General features: G+C 44.3%; 1 protein-coding gene across 2 annotated transcripts in view; it reads right to left on the bottom strand.

The window, feature by feature from the left end:
* Positions 1 to 17,046, bottom strand: part of ZNF592 (zinc finger protein 592) — a 41,408-nt gene that overhangs the window by 21,116 nt on the left and 3,246 nt on the right. For both annotated transcript variants that reach the window (XR_015869789.1, XM_088446762.1), the window contains exons 3-6: positions 13,696 to 15,998; positions 12,457 to 12,635; positions 10,258 to 10,434; positions 7,106 to 7,265 (exon numbers count right to left, since the gene is read on the bottom strand). Coding sequence is in view for 1 of the 2 variants with exons in the window: in XM_088446762.1 (XP_088302888.1) it covers positions 7,106 to 7,265; positions 10,258 to 10,434; positions 12,457 to 12,635; positions 13,696 to 15,998 (2,819 nt within the window). In the remaining variant the exon portion in view is untranslated. The remainder of the gene's footprint in view (positions 1 to 7,105; positions 7,266 to 10,257; positions 10,435 to 12,456; positions 12,636 to 13,695; positions 15,999 to 17,046) is intronic.

The raw sequence follows: 17,046 nt of genomic DNA, 5'->3' as shown, positions 1-17,046 counted from the left end.
TTGTAATTTCTACACCATTCACCTGATTTGGATGTAATTACCCCCAAAATAAATCTGAAAGTCTGCATTTAAAGCACATCTTGTTTGTTTCATTCCAAAGCCATTGTGGTGGTGAATAGAGGCCAAAATATGAAAATTCTGTCAATGTCCCAATATTTATGCACCTGACACTGTGAGTGTGTGTGTGTGTAAAAATTTAAAAAAGTGGGCAAAAAAAAATTTCAAACAACTAAAATATTAATTTTGTATCGCTCCTATTTCAGTCATTAGTATCTTTTATACTCTTCATGGAACTCCGTTCTTTGAGAAGACTTGCCGGACAGCTATAAAGAAGATCACCATGCAGGGTTTAGACCAAAAATGCTAAGCACTTCTTGACTATTCCATAGTTGGAGAAATTTTTTTTTTTAACCAGGGAAATTACTATAAAAACACTTATTTTACAATGCCAGAACTTTGAGCGTACAGGAATCATGATGGCCCTCGGGGGGGTCTTGTGTAGCCTACAAACCTCTAACTTAAACATTTAAAACTTTTTATGGTTTGTACCTTTCTAGCACATTGCTAGATTTTGCAATAGTAGGAATTATTTCTATTAAAATAACAAACCCCTAATAAGCTCATAAATATTATTACATTTTTAATATAAGTCATAGAATAGAATTGTGAAATATTTAGAGTGCCTTAGGCATCAATAGCATCTGAGCTAATGTACATCTTAAACATTAGAACAACCTTTGCACAGTAATTATACTACAACAAAAGTGGCAGACCTGATAAATTTCATAAGGTATGCAGTCTATGACCAACTCCCAAGACAGTTCTGCAGGTTCTGTTAATATTTTATTTACCTAGAGGCGGCCAATACCATTTTTTTTCTTACATAATGTCCTGTCTGATGTCATGTTAATGTTTTGAGTCTGAGAGAATACATAAAGTATTAAAGATAGGTTTGGTTTAGTGAAAGCAAACAAAATGTAAAAAGAAAAAAGTGAGAGTTATGATAAAACTTACCTTTGCTAACTCTCTTCCTTTGCAGTCCACAGGGATACCATGGCGTGTAGGTGGTGGATAAGGACTGGACACCAAACAGTTAAACTTTCAACTGCCATGATGCAACGGTCCCTCCCCCCTAAACCCCGCCCCTGAGGCAAATCAGTTTGTTAACAAGCCCAAGGCAGGAGGAGGAGAGGAGAGAAGGAAGACTGGTACACAGAAGAATCACACTCTCACATCAAAGAGACAGGAAACCGGTGACCCAGAGAAGCCAGGGGCGTAAGGGTGAGTTAACAAGGAGAAAGAGTTAACAAAGGTAAGTTTTACCATAACTTCCATTTTCTTCTACAGGGTCCATAGGGATCCACAGGCTCCTGAGCTGAGAGGAGTATCCTTTGTCCAAATGAAGTATCCTGAGAGGCAAAGGTATCTAAGGCATAAAACCTAAGAAAGGTGTGGACAGAAGACCACATGGCTGCCTTACAAAGCTGTTCAGCAAAGGCGCCATGGCGAGCTGCCCACGAGGGTCCCACAGAGCGAGTGGAATGAGCAGAGACGGTAGCCGGCACAGGAAGACCCGTCTGTGTGTAAGCCTGTGAAATAGTCATGCAAAGCCATCTGGCCAAAGTCTGATTGTTAGCAAGCCAGCTCTTCTTTTGGAATCCATAGAGGACAGATATGGAATCTGTTTTCCGAAGAGAACTTGTACGGTCCACGTAGATCCTGAGCACGGACCACATCCAAGGAGGTCTCACCTGCCGAGAGGTCTGGTGATTGGAAGGCTAGAATCAGATGGACAGAGCAGAGACATACACTTTCAGCAAGGTCAGGCGGAGTCCAAGGTCCAATCCTGCTTGAAGGAAGGGCAAGACTCTAGAGACCCTAAAAACATGAGGGTCAAAACTTCTGGTAGAACACCACTGGAAGTATGTGTGCCACACTCTGAAATAGATACGGGCAGAGGTCAGCTTACGCGCTCTGAGCACAGTCTGGACCACCGAGCTAGAAAATCCTTTGGACCATAGGAGGAATGTCATGCCTTCAAAGACAGATGGGCCAGGTCCGGATGTAGACATGGACCTTGAGACAACAGGTCCGGCCATTGAGGAAGTAGGAGAAGAGCATCTATGGAGAGGCTGTGAAGATCAGAGTACCAATATCGTCTGGGCCAGAGCAGAGCCACAAGCAGGACAGCGCCTCCATCTTGCTTGACCTTCCGAAGGACTAGAGGAAGGGAGACTAGAGGGAATAGGTACGCGAGCTGGAAGGTCCACTTCACCGGCAAGGCATCTACAAAGGCTGTTTTGGCATTCTCTTGTTCTGGACCCGTACAGCTTGCGATTGTGTTGCTTATGGCAGCTTGCGATTGTGTCGGGAGGCCATGAGGTCCACCTCTGGCAGGCCCCACTTGTCCAAAAGGAGTTCAAAGACCTTTGGATCGAGAGACCATTCCCCGGCATGCACGTCGTGATGGCTGAGGAAGTCCGCTTTCCAGTTGAGAACTTCAGGAATGAACACCGCAGAGATGGCCGGGAGGTGACCTTCGGCCCATGCGAGAATGCGTGACACTTCTGCCATTGCTGACCGACTTCGAGTGCCTCCTTGGTGATTGATGTAGGCCACTGCTGTGGAGTTGTCAGACTGCCCTTGTACACGCTCGCCCTGAAGAAGGTCCTGTGCCAGAGTGAGGGTTCTGTAGATGGCTCGGAGTTCTAATACATTGATTGGCAGGGTCGACTCGACCGATGTCCAATGGCCCTGGAAAGTGTTGACTGGCCACTGCGCCTTCTTTCCGTTGTAAGGAGTACCCACTCCGGGATCCAAAAGGGGCAACCCTTGGTTATATTAGATGTCTGTAACCACCAGGAGAGGGACAGACAACCCTCTGGAGAGAGAATCATTGTCGGGGATCTGATCCGATTGGGTAACTCGTTCTATCTGGAGAGGATTAGGTATTGCAGAGGCCTGGAATGAACGAAGCGTACTCCACCACGTTGATGGTGGATACCATGGATCCCAGAATCTGCATTGCTGAGTGAACTGAGACTCGGCGACTGCGGAGTAATCTGCGGACTCATTGTTGAAGTGTAGAGATCTTGTCCGTTGTCAGGAAGATTCTCTGAGCTTGAGAATCCAAAAAAGTCTCTGTAGGAAGGCAATGGTTGAAGATGGCATTGAAGAACCTCTGGGGAGCATGCTAAGAGCAAGAGGTCGTCCAGGTATGATAGCAGCCTGACTCCCTGCCACGATCGCCATAATTTTGGTAAAGATCCGTGGAGCTGTAGAAAGTCCTAAGGGCAGAGCCTGAAATTGGAAATGTTGGTGTAATACAGCAAACCGGAGATATTGCTGATGAGAGGGCGTTATAGGTACATGTAGGTAAGCTTCCTGAATATCCATAGATACCATAAAGTCCCCCGGCTCCATAGCTAGTACAATAGAGCGCAAGGTTTCCATCCGAAATCTTGGCACTCTGATGAATTTGTTCAGAGATTTGAGGTTGAGGATAGGCCGATAAGACCCATTTGGTTTGTGCACCAGATTAATAGCCGTTCCCTCGTTGCAATAGTGGAACTGGAACTATTACCCCCGCTTGCAGCAAGGACTGAATGGCTTTCTGGATAAGCAGGGCCCTGCTCGGGTCTGATGGAGGGCCTGTATAGAAAAACTGGTGGGGTGGCCGTCTTAGGAATGAGAGGACGCACCCGAGAGAGACCACTTCTTTTACCCAAGCGTCTGTGGTGGTTTGACGCCAGCAATGGGAAAATTGAAGAAGTCGGCCTCCAACTCTGGGGTCCCCCAGGGGGAGGCCTACCCAGTCAGGCTGAAGGTTTTTTCCCAATATATGGAAGCAGGACGTCGGGTGGCCCTGGTCTGCTTGGTACTGGGCTTGGCGGCCCTTGTGGAAGCCGATCACCGAGGAAAGGACTGGCCCTTAGGCTTTTCTCCTAGGGACGAAAGGACCTGAAGGACGTTGTCCGAGGCTATGCAGTAGTTGCTGAGGACAGAAAATCAGTTTTTGATGCTGCCAAAGTGGCTACAATCTTGTCTAGATATGGGCAAAACAGGATCTCACCAGTGTAAGGTAATGTTTATAAGGCCTTCTTAGAGTCTGAATCCGCTTTCCATGACCGTAGCCAAAGAGTGTGGCGGGCAGACACTGACATAGCTGATGCTCTAGAGGCCAGGAGTCTAGCATTCAAGGTCGCTTCTCCGTTATAGGAAGCTGCATCTCTTATGTGAGCTATATAAGACATCTGATCCCTAGAGGCCAGTAGAGAGAAAGACTCTTCTAGGGCATTTACCCAGCTCTCAATTGCTTTCGCCACTGATGCAGTAGCCATGGTTGGGCGAGCAATGGCTCCTGAAAGGGAATACACAAATTTAAGACCAGTTTCAATCTTTCTATCCGTAGGGACCTTTAATGAGGAAGCGGTAGGGATAGGTAATGTGGAGCTTTTAATTAATTCGCGTAACATGGGAATCTACTGCTGGGGGAGCCTACCATTTTGCGCAATGAGCTGCAGGAAAAGGGTAACAATAGGTCAAGTGTTTTTGGAGCCGAAACCTCTTACCAGGCATCTGCCAAGCTGCTGCCATGTGTTCGGCTAGCTGATCAGAGAGAGGAAGCTTTGCTGAAGCCACTTTTGTTGTTTAAATAGTGAGTGCTTTGATTTGGGGGCAGGCTCATCGTCTTCTATTTGGAGGATAGATCTGACAGCTCACACCAAAGCAGGTATATTAATTTTAGATTAATGCACTCCTTCCCCTGAGGGAGATTCAGTGTCAGAGAGATCGTCAGCGCCTTCTGCCTCAGATGATATTTCTGAAAGCTGCATAGACTGTGAAGACAACACTGTACGCTTGGTAGGTTTACTGGGTAGGGGCTTCTCACCTTGCACCATATTTTGAAAGGCTGTAGTGGCAGCTGCTAGAGTCTGTACCGAAGGACATCTACTCATGGAGGTACCAGTACTGACTGTATCTGTTGAGGCAACTCCATAGGGGGAATTCATGCCAGGACTGTCAGGCGGTCTTGTAATAGTAGCTACTGTAGCATCTGAGTCAGGGACGCTCAAGGAGGCTCCTGGGCAAGGGCAGAAGACTGGACAACATCCTCCTCATTCAAGCTCGCTGCACAGGATTTACATGAGAGCAATGTAGGTGCAGTCGCTTGCTTGCTACTTTTGCCTTTGTTAGCCATAGTCGCAGAGTATACACTAATATGCGACAGAATACACCAAATACAAATGGGTATGCAAACGCTATTATGCAACAGAATACACCAAATACAAATGGGTATGCAGATGCTATTATGCAACAGTGTATGCAGTATAGTGATAGTGCCTATGCTTAAATAAGCTGCAGGAGAGTACAGCTCAGAATATGGTACTGTGTTGAGTGCAACCAAACAGTATGTGACAGACTTCACATTTATAAGTAAAAGTGAAATATAGTAGACCCTGAATACACCGGTATGATTAGGGTTATAGTGAGAAGAAAGGCATAGGCTGAGAGATTAAAAAAAATCATACAGACAGAGCTAGCAAAAGTCACATACTATGCAGAAAAACCACTAACTGGAAAAGAGCGCTACATTCAACTACTCAGACGCAATGTCTGGTAGGCTATAGTGCTACATAACCTGACTCCGGGGAAAGGTGTAGGGGGACCGGACCCAGAGTTTTCCAGAGAGAGCTGTGGCTGAGCCTGCAGAAAATGGTCACCGGAGACCTCTGAGGGGGCGGCGTCCGAGGAGGAGAGCAGCTCAGAGCCCTAGACTGCGGTGGAATGACGCCTTGAGCTTGGGGAGGGGCCGCTGTAATAGGGAAAGCGGACCTCCCCAAGCTGATTTTTGACAACTGGGACGCTGGATTCCCACCCCATATGTACGTTGGTGGTCTAGTGGATCATGCGGTCGAGGCCGGTGTTCAGTCTCAGCAGCTCCGGTCTTTCCCGAGACCGGAGGTAAGACTGCCAAGCCGCGGGCTACAGCAAGCGGTAACCTGCCTTACCTGTCCCCATGCATACGATTTGCAGTCTGGGGTCCCCGGGAGTCCCACCGAAAGTACTAAGCGATGCTATGAAGTTGCGACGCCCGGAGGGGCAATGGAGTGGCAGCATAGATGTCCTAAGGACGCACTCAGTAATAAAGATAATAAAATTAGAAATCATAAAAATAAAGCTTAGGGCTGCATAAGGCAGCCCACTGTTTTAAAAGGTGATCCGAGCTCCTGCTGGACACCAAGCAAACTAATTTGCCTCAGGCTCAGGGGCAGGGTTTAGGGGGGGGGAAGGACCGTTGCATCCTGGTAGTTGAAAGCTTAACTGTTCGGTGTTTGGCCCTTATCCACCACCTGCACCCCACAGTTCTCCCCAGAATTTTTTTCCAGCCGGGTGGCATCAAGAAGTAGCCAGGTGGGGGCCTTCGCAATTATGCGTGCGCCGGGAAAAGGGGTATCTCCCTTACCATTCCAGCCAGACAGGTCTCAGGCTGGCCCCTTATGCAGTGCCCCCAGGCTGGCCCCTTATGCAGTGCCCCCAGGCTGGCCCCTTATGCAGCGCCCCCAGGCTTAAATAGTGCCCCTTAGACAGTGCCCCCAGACTGGTCCCGGTCCCAGCCCAGAACTTACCTTAACTTGCTCGCCGCTCGCTCTGACTGGATGTAACTAGATCCAGCAGGAACGTGGGGCACTGCATAACTGGAAACGCATTCCTCTGAAGCGATCGGAGGCTTCTTTAGTCTTCAGCGTTCCACAGCAGGGGTCGGCGGGGGAAAGTGCCGGGCAGTAGGCTGTTTCTGCCAGGCGATGCGCCCACAGAAAACAGCCTGGGGAGAACACTGCCCCATGGTATCCATGTGGATCCCTATGGACCCTGAAGAAGAAAAGATGCATCATCCAGTATAACGTACACCAGTAGGGTCCAGTATAAAGAATACCAGTAGGGTAAGGTAGTGTCATGATTTTGCAGCTGTAGAACACCATTTTCCAATTAATCTTTGTGGGAAACTTGCTAGCATGGCACCACCCTTAATTCAATACATTTTTGAACATTACAGTACCGTTGCACTGCTTATTAGTAGAAAGTGAGAAGTCACACGTCTCACCTTGAGATGCTGCACTAGTAGCTGTTTCTGCATGTACGCCAGCTGGCATTCTGGACACTTGAAGACACTCACTAGTAGAGTGTTTGTGTTCTGGTAGAAATGCTGGTGCAAAAGTCTTTTCTTATTGAAAACAGTCTCACACGAACACTTATAGATTATCCTGCAAAACAGAAATTCCAGAAACAAATAGGTGAATGATTCCAAACTTAGCTTCTCAAAAACACGAGTGAGAAGACAAAATGCAATTAATGATTTGAATCTAACAATGCATAAGCTTAAATTTTACCACCGGTCTGTTACTGCTTATTTTCCACAGTTATACTGGCCACACTACTTATTGCTACAAGGCTTTATCTACAAGCAGTTTGCATAACACTCACACTTACAGGGGTATTCAATATGAAACGTAAACTTCGCCGTCTAAGTTTTTGACGCAAATCAGAGCTTTTTCCAGGGAATAAGTATCGCGCACGCTCCCGCTTATCCCCGTATTCAATATGAAATCGTCGAAAACGGGACCCGCAGATACTTGGATCGGCGAAAACAAACGGAATTTTTTGGAAATAACTGTAGGACCCCCCTAAAGATGTCCAGACCTCGGGGATCACTAGGGGTACCCCCGTTTTTGCCTGCAGAAGAAAGTTGGGGTTTTTTAATAGCCACGGCAGATGTTTTTTTCCCCGACTTTGAAAAGAGATGCAGAAGAGCATTTAGCTTTTTTTTTTTTTCATTTTTAAAAGTGGTCCCAGCAAATTTGGGGTACATGAAAATGGGTACTAGCATATTTAAGTCCCTAAAGTTATTTTTTTTTAATTCTTCAATAATGCACCTGCCGCTACTTTGCGCAATTAAAAACACACCTGCCACATACTTGGGGACCGCACCAGAATTAATTTAGTTAGGCATTTTTTTTTCCCTTTTTTTTTTATTTTCACAACAAAATTTTTTTTTTTTTAGGGTGTCCCGATTTTTTTTTTTTTAACATTTTTTTTTAACATTTCCTTTCAAGGGGACATTCCCAAAAGTACAGGCTATTTTTTATAAGCCTGCACCCCCAAACCCCAATTCTGCACTTTTTTTCACTTGCTGTAGTGATTTGAAAAATTATCCCTGTTTTTTTAAAAATTACCCCTGACCCCATTAACGAACAAAAACGGGAATTTTCGGGAAATATGCCTGGGACCCCACTAAAGATGTCCAGACATGGGGGATCACTATGGGTACCCCTATTTTTGCCTGCAAAAGAAAGTCTGGTTTTTACATAGCTTTGGCAGGTGTTTTTTCCTGCCGCGGCTATTAGAAACCCTGACTTCCTTCAGTAGTTAAAAATGGGGGTACCCATAGCGAGTCAGCCCATGTGGGAACTGTCAGTTGCCGGAGCCAATCTGCGGGCGCTCTACAGTGAGCGCTGCCGCTGATTGGCTCACGGGACTGCAATGCCCCGTGAAGTGCCAATAGCTGCTATTCGGGAGTTATCTGTATGTGTAACGACAAACATACAGATAGCTGTGTTGCGTGGATCGGGTAACTCGTTTTTTTGTTTTTAAACTGCCATGGATTACTGCGGAGACCAACGCTGGATGTAGGCGAGTATGATTTTTTTTATTTGTAGAGCCATGTTTTTGGGAAATCCTACTGGAGAAGACGACAGATTCATCTGATATAGGTAAGTATGTGTGAATGGGTAGGTGTTTGTAATAAAGTTATACTGTCACGGTGTGTGTGTTTTGTCTTTTTTTAACTATTTATTTTACAGTGAAATTACAGGTGCCGCATGTCTGCTGGCACTTGTAGTTCCACAAGTGCAAAATGGCAGGCATGCTGGCACTTGTAGTTCCACTGTAAAGTACAATAGTGTTACATTATTTGGCCCCCCTATTACCCCCATACCCACCGCTCCAGGGGTATGGGGATGAGCCCCAGGCTTCAGCGTAAACCTGTGGTGCTCGGAAGAGGGGGGACCCTTTTTTGGGGGGTCCCAGACTCCCTCGAGATCACCGGCTTGCGCTGACCGACTTGGGGTGTAATGCTTTGGACCTGGAGCCCCGGTAATTGGGTCTCCGGGCTGTGGCATTACACCCCGGCCGGTTGGGTCTGGTGCTGGTCTTAAATATACGGGGTACCCCATGTCTTTTTTGCCCCCTATAATTAAAACCAGCACTAGTCCCTGCAGCCTGGTGTTGGTTTCTAAAATATGGTGGAACCCTACACATTTTGTTCCCCGTATTTTTAGAAACCACCACTGGCTGGCAAGCCTGGGGCTGGTTTGGCTTTTGGGGGTGGGGGGCTTTGGGAACCTTATGTCATTTTTTTTGTACATTTTTGCTACTTTTTTTTTACAGGTTCAACAAAAACTGGAATTTTCGGGAAATATTCTAGGGACCCCCCTAAAGATGTGTAGACATGGGGGATCACTATGGGTACTCCCATTTTTAACTACTGAAGCAAGTCGGGGTTTCTAATAGCCGCGGCATGTGCATAAATGCAACTTTGAAGAAAGTGATGCAGAAGAGCATTTAGAATTTTTTTGGTGGAAAAATAACTATGCCCAGGAAATTTGGGGTACAGCATATTTTAAAGTTGCTAAAGTGACTTGAAAAAATCGTGAAAAACCCACCTGCCGCAAGCAGCTGCAATGAAAAAAACACCTGGGGCATACTTGGGGACCCCCCCAGAGTCAAGTTCGCTATTTTTTAACTTTGTCCCCCAACATTTTTTTTTTTGGCCCCCAAATTCAAAGTGCTTTTTTTGGGGTGTCCCGTTTTTTTTTTTTCATTTTGGCACAGATCGTTTCAAGGGGTCATTCTGAAAGGTGCAGGCTATTTTTTTTAAGCCTGCACCCCTAAACCCCAATTCTACACTGTTTTTCGCCACCTATTCAGTGGCGAAAAGTTATCCCTGTTTTTTTTCAAAGACTTTTCAAACCTGCGAAAAGTCTTTGAAATTGAATACGGTGTAAAACCAAAACCAGCGAAAATGACGTCATCGGTGCAAAATTATCGCAAAAACTGACTTTTCTCTCCAAATTGAATACCCCTGTTAGTGAACTAGGAAATACATGCATTCATAGTAGTGACTGCATAGAATACTAATAATATTCCGCCTGCATTCAAAATCTATTCATAGAGCCATGGACTATGGGAGCAACTTACTGTGCATTCCTGTGGCTTGCGGTGGGATGCTGGGCTGTGATGTGAGCAGCTGTACTTTCTGTGCTCTTAAAGGCCATGGGGCAGAAGGAGCACTTGTGGAAAACCTCGCAGTGTTTATCCTGGATGTGAACCTTCAGCATCCCCAGGGACATAAACACTACTCCACAGTGTATGCACCTGTTAAAACCGTCCAAGTTAGAATGAAAAGGTTGCAATTCAGCTGAGATGTAATAAACGGTACTTGTGTACTTTACGGACTCATCGCAGAGAGAATCCAATGAATGATTTAAATAGTACTTGTGTACTTTACGTACACAAGTACCAAAAGTTGTCCCCACCTAAAGAAGAAAGTTGTCCACTTGCCATGCTTCGGGCTTGGTGGCTCGCTAGAAGGTTGTATTCCCCCTCTATGCCCACTTGGATGGTAGGGAATGACGCTGGACACTGGCTGATGATGTCAGGGTCCTCTCCGTGAAGGGGATTTAGACATTGCCATTATTGATACTAATAATAATGAGTGTAGGACACTTGGGTTCTCTCTGCAATGAGTCCGTAAAGTACAATAGATGGGTGAGGTGTGTAGGTGGAAAAGAAAAACCATAGAGGAGATGTCCTACTATCTAGTATTACTCTGTCATTCTATTGTGGTTCAATATTTCTGTAATGGGATGCTATAGCAGTAAGCTAGTTATTGCAGTAAACCTACCTACACAACAGTTGTCTAATCCAATTAGTTTCTCCTAACTGACAGTGGAAACAATGGGTTGACACGATGGAACGTGTTAAGTGTTATAGAACAGACTGTCCACGCACTGATGCAGGTTACAGCAATGGGACTGTCAAAGTAACGGGTAATCATATCTACTTATGCCATTGCTCTGTAAAACAGGGAAAGCAAACAGACCTGGCCAGGCAGCTGTATTAATTAGGTTATACACAAAGGGGTAAATTTAATCACAGGCTCTGTGCCACCGAGCATTGTGGCTGTGCACATATCTGCCAGCTTCGGTAGCCACAACATCGACGATTTGCCTGCACACCTCTGGGTGCAAGGCAAAATCGGCGATGTTGGTGGGTTGCTAGTGCCATTCTAGAACACATCACCTGTAATTGAATTACCATCAAAGACTGTAGCATAATTACTGCATCATTATGGGATGAAAGAGTAACATTAAATAGAAAATGGCTGTCTGCTCTAATGTCAAAATTCTCAAATTATGTAGCACATTTAATAAATGAGATTATGGTGGGAATTGAATAAGCCCCGATAATTTATCGGGGGTCAAAAAAAGGACGTAGCCTCGGGCTTTAACGCCCAGGACTATTCAATTACAGACCTTTTTTTTTCGCCCTATACATTTTTTAATATCGGGCATTAACACATAGAATCCGAGAAGAGCACCAGTACCTATGTGTTAACCCACTGTTTGCACCTGAAAACAGGCTAATTAGCGTGTATATCCTTTCGGGCTGCTCAGACCCGAAAAAAATACGCGTTAAGTGCAGTGCTGCGGGCTAATTGATCCGCGGGGCTACCTAATTAGCCCCGGGGGGGTCAATGGTCAATTAACCCACACCAAATTACTGCGGCTAGTTGAATTACCCCCTATATCTAATGATCTGCAATATGGGTTTACAGACTGTAAAGTACCCATTTGGCAGTCAAACACTATTTATTCAACAAAATATCAAAGCCAGTGCATTAATTAAATGAATTATATAAACAGAAATAACTTATGTGTTTACACTTCGTTAAATCTGCTCTGCATGCTATGTCACATGCCAATGTTGTATTCTCTACTACTGGCAGGGTGGAACTTGTACATCTCATATCACTGTAGCAAGTGCAGAGAAGCCAGAGAAGGTGACTGGCTTGCAGCCTCCCTGGGAGGTAATGCTCTGTAGACTCATGCACTTACACAGTGAAGAATTGCAATTGATGTTGCAGCTGTGACGGTGCCTATAGCAGATTACATATCAGGGATTAACAGTGGAGGAGTCATTAATTTACTCTTCAACAAAGGACATTACAAGCAAGACTGAACAATGCATATTAACTTTGAGGATCATACATGAACATAGCAAATACTGGTTTACGGTGTTCTTTACAGGTATGTGGTTGACAAGTGTATCCAAAGTATAGCCACTCCTTCCACGTACAGTGCATGTTGCTTATCTTGGATCAGGCATATTACTCACCGAAATGCCACTTTGCGAGTATAGTGTAGGCAGTTCTCCTTAACATGTGTCTGGAAATAAGCAGATCGACACAGGACCCCACATTCTGGGCAGCAGTATGGAGACTTGTGGGTGTGAATGCGCTGGTGAGCACCGTAGCTGCATTTATTTGGGAGCATCATCTGGCACACCTGGCACGTCTACAGAGGACAGTAAAAAGGGTTAATAAAAATATAAAAAAGAAGACAGCTGACAAACTGAATTGGTGAATGACAAAAATAAATACATCAAGGAGTGAAATATAGCAAGCAATAATACACAAACCAGGAAATGTCACCCATTTTTTTTGATTTAGCACCTTCCTTAATTGGTAAACAGGGCAGACACAAAACTTGTGAAACACCGAAGAGCAGAGCCAAACATCTTGCAGCTGTTAAAAGTTGACTCAGTGGCTTCATTTAAAGCAGAGGTACACACCTGGCCGACGTTGACCTATCTTACCAATCGTCTGTCTGATGTGTATGGCCAGCAGAGCCATTTGAATATGCCCGCCCACTTCTGATGTAATATATACAATGGCTGAGACGGAAGACATATCGCTCGGTTGGCGGTTTGGCATTACAGCCAGCCAGATAAAACAATACATCTGCTACATATATCATCAGCTGTGCTACAGGGCCAATCAGATATGTCTGTGAACTGCATCATTCACAGGCATATCTGCTGTACACACCTGCTGATGCACCACCTATATATCGTTCGTTGCACAAACAAACGATATATCATACCCAGCATTAGTTAACAGCACTTATCAGGTCAAACCACCAAAATTAAACCACTAATACCCAATAACAAATTATTCAATCTGCAATGCCTGATTGATTTAAATTTCCGAATTTGCAGGTATACCAGATCTGCTCTGTTAGATGGTACAGAACATTAACATAACCATAAAATCTCCTTACAAATATATTGGAAGGTGCTGTCATCCTTTTGAAGTGATCATGACAATAACAAAGAAAAAAAAATAGAATCTCTCGGTTTAGGTAGACACTCCAGAAGAGATCATAAATAAGGATTTTGTTGAAACAATATCACATTGACAATGTTGTCCCTAAACTAGCGGTTACCAAATCCAAGCTTTTTAACAACTGTACCAATGCATATAACATAAAAAAGATCAACAAAAACATTTCACCACACACAACCGTAAACAGTAAGAGGAGAGAGACTAATAACTCTGAGTGAAGTCTCACTCACCAGTCCATCTTTTTCCTCAGCCACTCTCTGATAATGTCCCGCCAAACAGGTGTAGTCCTCGACCTGCTTGCTGCATTCTAAACATTTAAACCCATGGCGTATAAGTCCATAGGGGTCGGCATAAAGTGGCATAGCTGGCGGGGCATAGGAAGAAGTTCCAGACCATACACCAAGTGAGGCTGCTGGAGCTATTGTTCGTTGAGTGGAGGATGAAGGCTGATGTGCCATCAGTGGGGCAATTAAAGGTGGAGGGGCCAACATCTGTTCTGAAGATATTGGCTTCATCATGAGTTGGGAGCACTGCATGATCAATCCTTTACTCTTATGCTCCCTGGCATGACCTAGTAAACTACATTTGTTATAAAATTGGACTGTTTTAGAGCACTGGGTACACATTACTTCAATATGGATACTCCGTCTGTTGTGGTGCTGTGCAAGGCTCTTTTCCAGGGCAAATGAGTCTCCACACTCCAGGCAAGTGTAACCAGAGGCTGGCAATGTAATATTGCAGTCAGGAGGAGGGTTCAAATTGGGGGTATAAGTTGGAACAGGATTGGCACTGTGCAGTAGTTTATTAAATGCATCCACAATGACAGGAGCTGCTATTTTAACTTGGTGAACCAGAGGAACTGCCATAGGTGCCCCCTGTGTCTGCCTCAAAGCTGTAGTCTTAGTTCCCACAGTGGTAGTGACACTATTAGGAACCAAGTTAAGGTTGGCAAGGTGAACAGCCTTGGGGAGTAGGGGGGTTGAGTTAGATGCGACCTTTGTGGGAGCCGCTGACTGCTTCTTGTTCTGTGAGGAGTTAGTGGTCTTTGCTGAGCCACTGCCAGGGTTCTGAAGTTTAGAAGTTTGCACTGCTTTCTTTTTATCCCCTTTAGTATTAGTGACTGGAGTATTTACAGTATTTTGCCCTTGGCTACTAGTTGGGGCTGTACTTTTTCCAGAATTTGTTGTCCTTTCCTTTTCTGAATCTGCCACATCTTCCAGGTTTACAAGTGATTTGATATCTTCCCCAGATGAGCTTTCACCCTGTAAGTCCTCTGGAGATTTTACTAGATCATCTGGTTCAACTTCTGGCAATATCCTAGTTACTGTTCTTTTAATCTCGCCAGATGACATTTTTATTGTTTTTATTCTTACTTTGGGAATTGCAGGAGGTGAACCAGCACAGACAGATGGGGAGTCTTTACTACTGGTGTCACTGCAGACACTCATAGGGCTGTCAGGGTTTCTAATAATCTTCTTTACCACCTCCAGTGGACTTCTTGGGCTTTTTGGGGACTTTGGCATCTTAGGACTCCCTTTGATACTTTCTTTTAATGGTAAAGTAACTTCTTTAGAGATATTTAAAGATTCTTCCTTAGGTACCACTGCAACTTTTTTGGCTTGCAATGCAACCAAAGCAGCTACACAAGATGATAACTTAGACTGAGCAGGTTTAATACGCTGGCGAGGAGGTACAGCTGAGGAACCAGCTGCATTACCATAAGCATCAACTGCACCTGAAAATACTTTCTCCTCAGGGATGCTGTCATCTTGAACATCTCCGAATGCCAAGGATGAGCCAAGGAAACAACTGGCTTTTTCGCCATCTCTGCTCTGATCAGAAGACCTGCCCTTATCTGCCTCCAAGCACTCAGATTTCTGCTCCTTTTTGCAGTATTCATCAAACATACTCAGCTCAGGCTCTGAGGGCTTTCTCAGAGAATCCACCATGCAGCCTTCTTCAGGAATATACATGGACGGCTGTGGGAAATAAGGTGACTCTGCTGTCTTCTGCTTGTTTAATACTCCATTATCCTTTGCGTCTTCTGGTTCAGGGCTAGAAATAGGGCTAAACTGGCTAAATGTTGGTAATGGTTCGGTCTTGAGAGACTCTAGCTTGTCAGTGTAACTTCTTGAACTGTCGCCATTGATGAAACCTGGCTCAAATTTTCCATAGCCTGGACCCACAGCATGGGGTTCAGAACCCACTTCTGGCCCACAAAACCCATTCTGGAGTAGAGTTGGACCCATGTGATTTCCTTCTTTCTCAGCTGCCTCAAAGGACTCCTGACGGCTGGTGTTTTTCACAATCACACTAACTGCAGGAACATCAGGGGCAGGAACAGACTGAGCCAAAGAAAGATTCTCATCCAAACACATTCCTGACTGCTTTAGATGGTTCTCTTGCTCATCACTTGTAGACTGAATAGCTTCTTTGGAATCCAAACTTGTGGCATCTGGGATATCGAAAGCAGCAAGAAGATCGTCAAAGTCTGGAGTCTTCATGTCCCCCATGACTGGAAATGTAACTATATCTGAAAGAGCAATGAAGAAAGTCAGCATACTCAATTTAGGGAAATATCCACCATGTGCTCCAAAATATAGAGGGCTCTCTAAAGTTCATCGGTTTAGCAAGTCTTCCAATGAACACAAAAATATTACATATATAACTAGATTGTTGTAGACATTCTAAAACATTATAGTTATAAATGCAGGATATAAAAATATATGGGTTTTAGAAGCTAACCAATATTAACAAATCATAGAGCCAGTTTAATATTTTATAAAGCTAGGACAAGATGGATCCATTCGGAGCTATAGAAAATAATTCAAAAGGTGCAGTCTTGTTTATCAGAACCTGTTAGCAAAAATTAAATTGACATGAATTTCTAACAGAACAATTCAAAAACACAGCAGACTTCAGATTAAACCAAATTAACAAAATAGCTATGGCTAAGAGAATGGTTCTGTACTTATGTTACAGAATTGGTTCCAAGGTGCAATTCTATCACCTACATAATTATATTTATAAGGATTTCAATTAGCCCTGTTAAGTTTTTGCGTTTTCAGCGCAATTTAATTACTTTGCCTTAAACCACCTAGAATCCGTGACAAATTCACTGACCTATGCGTTTTTACGGCCGCGAAAGTGAAAACGGGGATAATTATAGGGGATTTTATTTTCCAACCTCTCTCAGACAGGTGAAAAAAAATCCCCGATAACTGCTAGCTAATTAAATAGCCCCAAAGGGATCAATTAGCCGCTGTAAATTACCACGGCCAATTGAAATACCCTGAATGTTTAATTACCTTGTCAGTTTGTTTTATGTGGTAACGGCAAGTTACAGTCTAAAGAAAACTTCAGTGAAATAGAATTTGTTGATTTATTGTGCACATCATAGGTTTAATATTTTGATTAAATGAATGAATATAGTGAGAAATAACTCAAAAAGAGCTTGAACCAGGAGAAGTTCATATAATGACAGTGAACATGCAGAACTCAAATCAACAAAAGGAGGCATTAAGATGACATTTCTTTACACCAGTGGTTCTCAACCCTCAGGTTTTTCCAACACGTCATAT

Source organism: Taudactylus pleione, unplaced genomic scaffold, assembly GCF_031769625.1.
Source record: "Taudactylus pleione unplaced genomic scaffold, aTauple2 ptg000019l, whole genome shotgun sequence".
Classification (NCBI taxonomy): Eukaryota; Metazoa; Chordata; class Amphibia; order Anura; family Myobatrachidae; genus Taudactylus; species Taudactylus pleione.
The sequence above is the reverse complement of the archived record's forward strand: the minus strand, read 5'-3'. Positions and strand labels throughout refer to the sequence as shown.